We start from the raw sequence: 8,663 nt of genomic DNA, 5'->3' as shown, positions 1-8,663 counted from the left end.
GTATTATTGTATATATAGCTAGGATTTGTCCCAGTAAAAGAGAATTTCATTCCGGAGGCTGCTGACTCAGGGATAAAGAAAAAGACCATGAAGTAATTATAAAATATCATGAGGAACTCAAAGAAGTCAGTTGTGACCACAACAGTGTGGAATGATGTTTGTTGAAGCTAAGAGAAAGCGCAATGGAAATTTGGTTATCAATATTTTAATCTGCTTGTGGTGTCCTCTATGACTTTTGAGATGTCACAGAAACAAAGAACTGGGTAGACTGGTAAGTAGAGAGTCAGGAAAGACTAACTGCTTGTACGTTTCTTTCCCATCAAGCCCCTATAGATTATTGGGCCCTCAGAAACTCATGCAGTAACATTTGGAGATAGAATGCAAGCTGAATGTCCCTCACAGCTTTGGTTTAATTAAGTTCTATTATAGACAAACTTCCTAAGAAAGGAGGAATAATATGTGGAATTCTTGAGACTCGCAGTAGCTTGAACACGCTATGAGTCTTCAGGGAACAGCATATAGAGTTTTGTTTTTTTTTTTTAATGTCCCCAGTTTGCCAGCACTGTTATTTTTGTTATGATGATGTGGGCATCTGCACCCTAATGGTTAAGATTCTATTCTCACCAGATGTGGTCTTTTGGAAAAGAGTTCAAGCTACTTGGCAGGTCAGTGGAGGGGAAGTGAGCTTTTTCACTGCAAGTGCTCTCTTGATTTTGTGAATAAATGGATGACTTTACTTTCCAAGATTGTCAGTCTCTCACAAGAACTTATATTTAAATCATAATAATGATGCCATTTAAACTTCAGTTCATTCTGCCAGTGTTTGATTAGCAAGCTGGCTGAGCATAGAGATAGAGAGGATGGCAGATCTTCATTTCATCTAGGGTATTATTATAGCTTACACTGGCTCTCACATTACCATTATTATTATTGTTAATTGTTATTTGTGGGGCTGATAGAATTTCTACCATTATTCCAAGTGGGGAAGATGACATGGTCCCTTTCTGAGGGCTTCATGATCAAAGTTAAATAGATATTATCGCACTTCAGAAAGAAATGAGGGAGTTCCAATTCTGAGAGTTTTGTGCAGAAAGTTATAATTTAGATACATTTACCTGTGGAGAATTAAACTCAAAGTACATTTTTGCATGCATAAGCTGCATCTGTGTTTGAATGTCTATATGTATTTTTATACATGGGCATAGCTCACGCTCATATTTGTGCTGTTATACTTGTAATAATAGGAGCTCCAGATAAAAATCTTCCGCAACATGCATCATTAAATGCAGGTAAACATCACTCACACACATTTTCTTGTCATAAACATGATTACTGTCTGCCTTTAGCGCTCACTGTGCATAAGATTTTAGTTTTTGTTTTTAAGCATGGCAGGTGAAACAGCTTAAGAGTTAAGGCTTTGGGGATTCACTGAATGAAGAAGAATTACAAATTTATCTCTGCATCTTTCACTCTGAACAGTTACATGCACATGTTATGGGCTGGTTAAATCAGAGGCTAATAATCTTCTCCTTTACTAATTTTGTAAAAACAAGTTTCACAGAAAATTGAAAGGACATTTTGCTATATGTTTTTCCAACATAGTTGTATTTTTTAAGATACTTTTTAAAATCAGTTTTTACTTTAAAGAAAAATTGATCAGAAAATACAGAGTTCCCAACTATCTCCTCATGCACCAAACTCCCACTCGCAGCAGTTTCCCCTTTATTAACATCTTATGTTAGTGTGACTCATTTGTCATAATTGGTCAACAATATTGATACATTACTAATTACTAAAGGCCATAGTGTACATTAGAGCTCACTGCCTGCGTTGCACATTCTATACGTTTTAACAAAGAGATTATGACACATATCCAACACTGTAATATCACACAGAATAATTTCAGTGCTCTGGAAATCCCCTGGACTCTACCTGTTCATCCCTCCTTCCCCCTGAAACTTAGCAGCCACTGATTTTTTTTAATGCCTCCAATGTTTACTTTTTCCAGAATGTCATATAGTTGGAATTACATAGTACTGGAATTATATAGCAGCCTTTTAAGATTGGCTTCTTTCATTTAGTAATATGTATTTAAGTGTCTCCTATGGCTTTTTGTGGCTTGATAACTCACTCCTTTTTCTTGCTAATTAATTTTAACTTTTTTGGATGTTCCACAGTTTGTTTATCCATTCACCTTTTGAAGGTTACCTTGGTTGCTTCCCCGTTTTGGCAATTATGAATAAAACTGCATGTGCAGGCGTTTGTGTGGACATAAGTTTTCAATTCCTTTGGGTAAATGCCAAGAAGCACAATTGCTGGATCATATGATAAGAGTATGTTTAGTTTTGTGAGAAACTGCCAAACTGCCTTCCAAGGTGGCTGTACCATTTTGCATTCCCACCAGCAATGAATGAATGTTCCTGTTGCTTCCTATCCTCACTAGCATTTGATTTCGTCAGGGTTCCAGATTTTGGTTCTTTTAGTAGGTGTGTAGTGGTATCTCATTTTTGTTTTAACTGGCTTTTTCTAATGACATACAATGTTGAGCATCTTTTCATATGTTTATTTGCCAGTAATATATCTTCCTTGATGAAGTGTCTGTTCAGATCTTTTGCCCATTTTTAAATTGAGTAGTTTACTCTCTTATTGTTGAGTTTTAAGTATTCTTTGTATATTTTTGGATACCAGTCCTTTATTGGATAGATGTTTTGCAAAGATTTTCTTCCAGTTTGTGGCTTGTCTTTTCTTTCTTGTAATAGTGTGTTTCTTTCTTTTTTTTTTTTTAGAAGCTCCAAATCAACAGGTCTTTTATTGCATCATTTAAATATCACAAGTAGGTCTTAGGAGTCATCTGGCATCTTCTTTCTGTAGCTGGATAACTCTTAGATCTTATTCATCAGCCTGCTGAATAGTTCCTTTTTCAGAGACATAGATACCATCCAAAAATTTCCTGATATCCTTGTTTTTAACTGTTGTGGCTTGCTGAATCAAAGCCGCTGAATTTGAAACAAGTTCAATGTCATTTCCTTCAAGGATTAATTCATCTTTCTGGGCTTGAGATACTGAACAAGCAACACCTGGTCTCATCCGAACCCTGCGGATGTATTTTTCACTCAAGAAATTTCGGATTTCAACAAGAGACCCATTCTCCTGGATAACAACGTTGATGAGGAAGTGAGCATACACAGACCTCATCTTGTAACGGAAGCCCAGTGTAACACCCTTGATCATGTTCTGTACATGACTACAAATAGTCCGAACGGTAGCCAGTTCCTTTCTGTTACCCCACCATTTGTCAACCCGAAGCCTCTTTTTTTTCTTTCCAAGAAAACTGAGTTCTACATTGATGTGATTGAAGTCCCTCCGCAGGGTTCCTCTGGGGCCCTTCACGATAACTGTGCGTCCCTTCAGGGTAATGTCGACATTTTCTGGAATGTCAACAGTCTGATTGCTGAGAATGGTCTTTATTCTGGCAGTAGACGCAGCAAAGAAAGCAATAGTGTCTTTCATATAGTAAAAGTTTTTTATTTTAATGAAGTCCAGTTTATCAATGTTTTCTTTCATGGTTTGTGCTTTTGGTATTATATCTAAAAAGTCTTCACCAAATCCAAGACCTCCTAGATTTTCTCCGGTGTTATTCTATGGAAGATTTATAGTTTTGCATTTTACCTTTAGGTCTGTGATTAACTTTTTATTCTGCATAATTTTTGTACATAGATATTAATATTATATTTCAGTCCCTCATTCTTAAAAACATCTAAAGCTGTCACAAAGGATTTCTACTTTGTCTAAGACAATTTAGAGAATGTAGAATAGAATTCTAATTCCAAATGGTTAACTTAAGAGCAAATTGACTGTCTTAGCCTCAGTTTTATCCTATGTGAAATAGGGATAATATCATGTGTTCACCTTCCTCACTTGTATTTTTGCAAAGATCAAATCACATGCTGTTTATGGGAGCATCTTAAAAATACTAAAGAACAAGCCATAAAATTAAAAGGGTTCCTTAGTGGAATTCCTAGGCTCCCTTTCTCAGCTAAACACAGAAATATTAAAATTGAATTCAGAGCATGTAACTGACAACAAGGAACCCAAAATAAGAAGTAGTATGCTAAAGCAGCCTAAGTCACATCTGAAATATGTTGATAACTAAACTTAGTATCACAAAAGCCTTAAGTCTATGGCTATTACTGAAGATGAAGATAAATTAGTTGGAAGTAATTATGATTTCATCATCTTCTTTAGGCTACAGTCATATCTGCTTGTTATTGAATTACCAGATTATACAAATACAATAACTGGAATAAAAATGAATGTAATTGGTTAAACTTACAAAATCAAGTGACTTTCTTATACCAGATCACGTGCCTCCTTAACCTGTAAGAGGGGTAGAAAGTTCCAACTTTCCTTTTGAATTATGAAAATGTTCTACTGTCTTTTTACACAACAGGTCCATATATTTAATGTGGTCTTAGTGATTGCACTGGAATTCAAATGCATTTACGAAATTGAAAATTCTTGTCACCAATCAGTAGTTGGAAAAAAGGAATTTTCAGTCTTCTAAAAGGTGAAACAATGTGATTAAAAAGCTCAGATATAGACAAAATCACTGAGACTGATATGAGCTATGAAATATGCTAGAGATGGCATTGTACACATTGAAAGACAACCCTTGGCTTTTATAGTCAGTGAATTTTCAGGCATAACTAATTATACATAAATTACTCCATGTGAAAGTGATGCCAAAATTACTTTCTCTTCCTTTTATTTTTTTTTTCTTCTTCTCTTCCTCGTTATTCTTACTTTTCCTTGCCCCTCTTCCTCTTTCTCATCCAATGGCAATTCATTCTGTTTCTCTCCTTATCCCCACATGTAACAACAATATAAAACTGGGACTGAATAATTTTATCCAGTAAGTTAAAATATAATCTGGGTCAAATAATTTGTAAATATAAATTCATGAATACAGCCACATGACCCAATGTTCCATCTTGTTTTTAATATATGTTTTATTTATTTATTAATTATATGGGGGCTTGGGGGCAAGAAAAAGGATATAATTACAGTCTTGTCCACGTTTGTTAGAGTAGTGCATGCAACATAAAAAACAAACAAAAACAACAACAACAGCAACAAAACCATAGTCTTGCCATCTTGCCTTTGAATTCATCCAAGACCTTCTTGAATTAGATTACATTTTTGGTATATCTGACATATTTTCAAGGTGTTCTAAAGAGTTGTTTAAATAATGTTGCTGTTGGGAATTTAACTTAGCATTGGTAATTGGGCCAATGATAATACAAAAGTGTGCAGAATTGCAAAATGCATCTGTCACATTGAAGAAAACTGTGTATCTCAGAATATCAATGCACTACTTAGGCTGTTGAAGGACCACATAACTCTCATGCTGCTGGTGTGCAGGTGGAGTGTTAGTGTCACAGTTGAATAAGGCAGTTATTAAGTTTTGGAGGCCATGACTGACTCATATCTACATGCTCTCCTAAACTGAAGTTGTCTTGAGCCTGTTACTTCATCTTTGTTCTGTTAGGTTGGTGTAAAAGTAATTGCGGTCTTGCCATTACTTTTAATAGCAAAACCTGCCATTACTTTTAATAGCAAAACCTGCCATTATATTGCATCAACCTAATAGAACAAATTAGGTTTGTGCAAAATGCAGGCACACGTATTAAATAATTGTGCCTTCATTCACAAGCACGGCTCACCTATATTACTACTGTGTGTGCCTGTAGCATGCACAGAGGAGAGGCAGCACAGGATAGAGGCTAATGAAAGAGCCACAATTGTCCTTTTGCTTCAGTGTAATTTAGGCAAAGTCAAATGAGTTTCTGAGGAAGAGTTGTTTTCATTCTGCAAAGGTCCTATGCACAATCATGTTTTAACAAGATTCCCAATTTGCATTAGGAAAAGCTGGCTGACTTTCCCACATAAGGCTATTTGCTGCACTTGCCCTTTTGGTAACATTACTATGTGTTTGCATTGAAGCCTATTATTAAATGAATAAATAGCAGGAAAATGCAATATTAGGTAAAAGAAAATGTTGGACTTTCAAACGGCAAACAAATGTGTTGAAAAGTCTTATTCGTTAAATGTGGTTCTGTGGACCTCTGAAAGATTATAAAAGATGTCAGAGAAAACTTGTAAATAATAAATAAGAACTTTTATTATGTGGCTACATGGACCTCACCAAAGAGAAACAATTTATGGAAATATGGTACAAGTTTTCTCTATCAGGTATAAAATTACTTCTACCATTTTATGTATTTCCATATACAAGAGAAGATGTTGCTGGGGGTTCAGCACACAAGACTTTCCAGAAAAGAATTCCCAGTGTTTCTATTGCTCTCTTGTCTCCCAATGAGTATAAGGCTTTCAGTCCTCAAACCCTTCCTAATGAGCCACATTTTTTTTTTAGGATAATCCAAAGTAATCCACAAACTGTAAACTTTTCTATAAAATTAGCAGTGGACTACTGGGTGATTTCGCAAATGACAAAAGGAAGGATGCTAAAGATTTTCCTCGGAGTCTTTTTGGCTCTTTGCCATTCTCTGGATGGTGGCCGATACAAAATCAGGGCCCAATTTTATGCCGATTTTGTGCCCCAGTTAGCAGTGCTAATTGGGGCACATGAGGAAATTGCACTCTGCCCTGTGGAAATTTTCAGTTAGTCAACTAAATCAGAAAATCATTGAGAGTACTAATCCATCACTCAGTCACTACCTAATTAGGTGCAAAATCTATGCTCCCTCCAGGAAGGACAAAGTGGAGACATGGGATCTCAATGATCAGTTGTTTGAAATCAGATCTTTTATCTTTTGTTACAAACTCGTTTAAAAATACACGTGTGTGTGCTTTTGAGGAGTGCGGCCACTAGGATGTTTTAGTAAAAATTAACAGTCCAAGTATTATTAAAGTAGACAGGAGTAAAGGTCATTTGGTTTCCCTCACATTTGAAAGACATAGATTTTCTGAGGAAAAAAAATATTTTTACACACACAGAGTATAAATACACTGATAAATTTAACAGCAAATGTTCCATATTTCAAAGGGTCAAGTTACAGTTTGAGTTCAATCTCATTGTCTTGTACGACAACCGTGTCTAATGAGAGGGCAGGAATTTTTGTCTGTTTTAGTCACTGATGCATCTCAAGTGCACAATCAATATTTTCAAATGAATGAGTGAATGGACAGATGATGCTTAGGCAATAATTGATCTTAAAATATTGTGTTTACATGCTATTTTAAGTTATAAAATAGTATCTGTGATGTGTCTGGTACCATGTCCATGGTACTCAAGAATATTATATATGTGGTAAAATGTTTCAGTAACTCTGAGGGACAACATGGCCTTTAAAATATCTTTACTTTTCTAGAATACAAGAAGGTGATTTGAAAAATTTTGCTCTAAGTTTCCCTCAGATTTTTGTTTTAGAGAAAATATAAATTAGGTAAAAGAGAAATATTGTTCTAAAATTAGAATTGTAGCTTAGAATCAATGTCTTTTTCTGAAAAGTAGTTAATTTTCTCTCTTGATAGAGTGCATAGATTTATTTTTCTATTTATTTATTTATTCATTTATTTATTTATTTATTTATTTTTGAGAAAGGGTCTTATTCTGTCACCCAGGCTGGAGTGCAGTCATGCAATCATGGCTCATTGCAGTCTCTAACTTCCAGGCTCAGGCAATCTTCCCACCTCAGCCTCCAGAGTAACTGGGAAAACAGGCATGTGCAACCATGCCTAGCTATTTTTTAAAAAAATTATTTATAGGAATAGGGTCTCCTTAGGTTGCTTAGGCTGGTCTCAAACTCCTGGGCTCAAGCAATCCTCCTGCCTCAGCCTCCCAAAGTGCTGGGATTAGAGGCGTGAGCCACTGCACCCAGCCATAGATGTTTTTATTGTAACGTGCAAATCACTTTCAGCTCCAGAAAAGCTAGAATTTTAAGGATATTTTGGCAAAAATTATCCGTAGAATAAACCCTTTTTTTTTCAATTTTTATGTTTTTTAAACTGATGTATTTACTTGTAGATTTTAGTGAAAGATAATAGACAGTTTTAGAGAAAATTTTAAATTCTGAACTTGAAGAGCTAATTAAAATATTGCCTGAAGTAATGCATTTTAATGAGTTGAATCAGAAAGCTTTCCTACTGGCATTATTTTAGTTCTCTTCCTACCTCTCTGAACTTCATATATCTTTGCTGGCTCTTTTTACCTTCTCTTGTTTTTTTTTTTTTTGTTTATTTGTTTGTTTTTTGTTTTTGTTTTGTTTGGATCCTTCTATTGTCTTTCCCTTACAGGAGTCACACACTGTAATCCATGATCTCTCTTCTGCATTCCAGTTCTGAAATTCCAAATTCCTAAGAACATTTCCAAATAAAAGTCCGAACAGAACATCTAGATCAAGAAATATTACTCTGTTTCTATTCATTTTTCCTTCAAACCTTGCTTTTACTTCTGGCATTATAATATCTGTTAATTTTACATTACTTTCTGGAGTTCATCCTTGGCTTAAACCCTTTTGCTCCTTTTTCTTTACCTCACACTTTCAGGAAGAGTTCTCAATCCTGTTAATTTCTTTTTGTTTTCCACAGATTGTGCATCCATCATTTTTATCTGTAAAGCTTTCCCTTATTCTCATTTATTA

At 35.1% G+C, this 8,663-nt stretch overlaps 1 protein-coding gene across 1 annotated transcript; it reads right to left on the bottom strand.

The window, feature by feature from the left end:
- Positions 1 to 2,763: 2,763 nt before the first annotated feature.
- LOC706496 (ribosomal protein L9-like) lies at positions 2,764 to 3,564 on the bottom strand. The gene has a single exon (XM_015110058.3). The coding sequence runs from the start codon at positions 3,562 to 3,564 to the stop codon at positions 2,890 to 2,892; it is 675 nt and encodes a 224-aa protein (XP_014965544.2). The 3' UTR covers positions 2,764 to 2,889.
- Positions 3,565 to 8,663: the final 5,099 nt, after the last annotated feature.

This window comes from Macaca mulatta, chromosome 12 (genome assembly GCF_049350105.2).
Source record: "Macaca mulatta isolate MMU2019108-1 chromosome 12, T2T-MMU8v2.0, whole genome shotgun sequence".
NCBI classification, from domain to species: Eukaryota; Metazoa; Chordata; class Mammalia; order Primates; family Cercopithecidae; genus Macaca; species Macaca mulatta.
This window is presented reverse-complemented; position numbering and strand designations above follow the sequence as displayed.

Excerpts from the sequence above, each read along its gene's own strand:
- LOC706496 (XM_015110058.3), bottom strand. The coding sequence starts at position 3,564 with ATGAAAGAAAACATTGATAAACTGGACTTCATTAAAATAAAAAACTTT.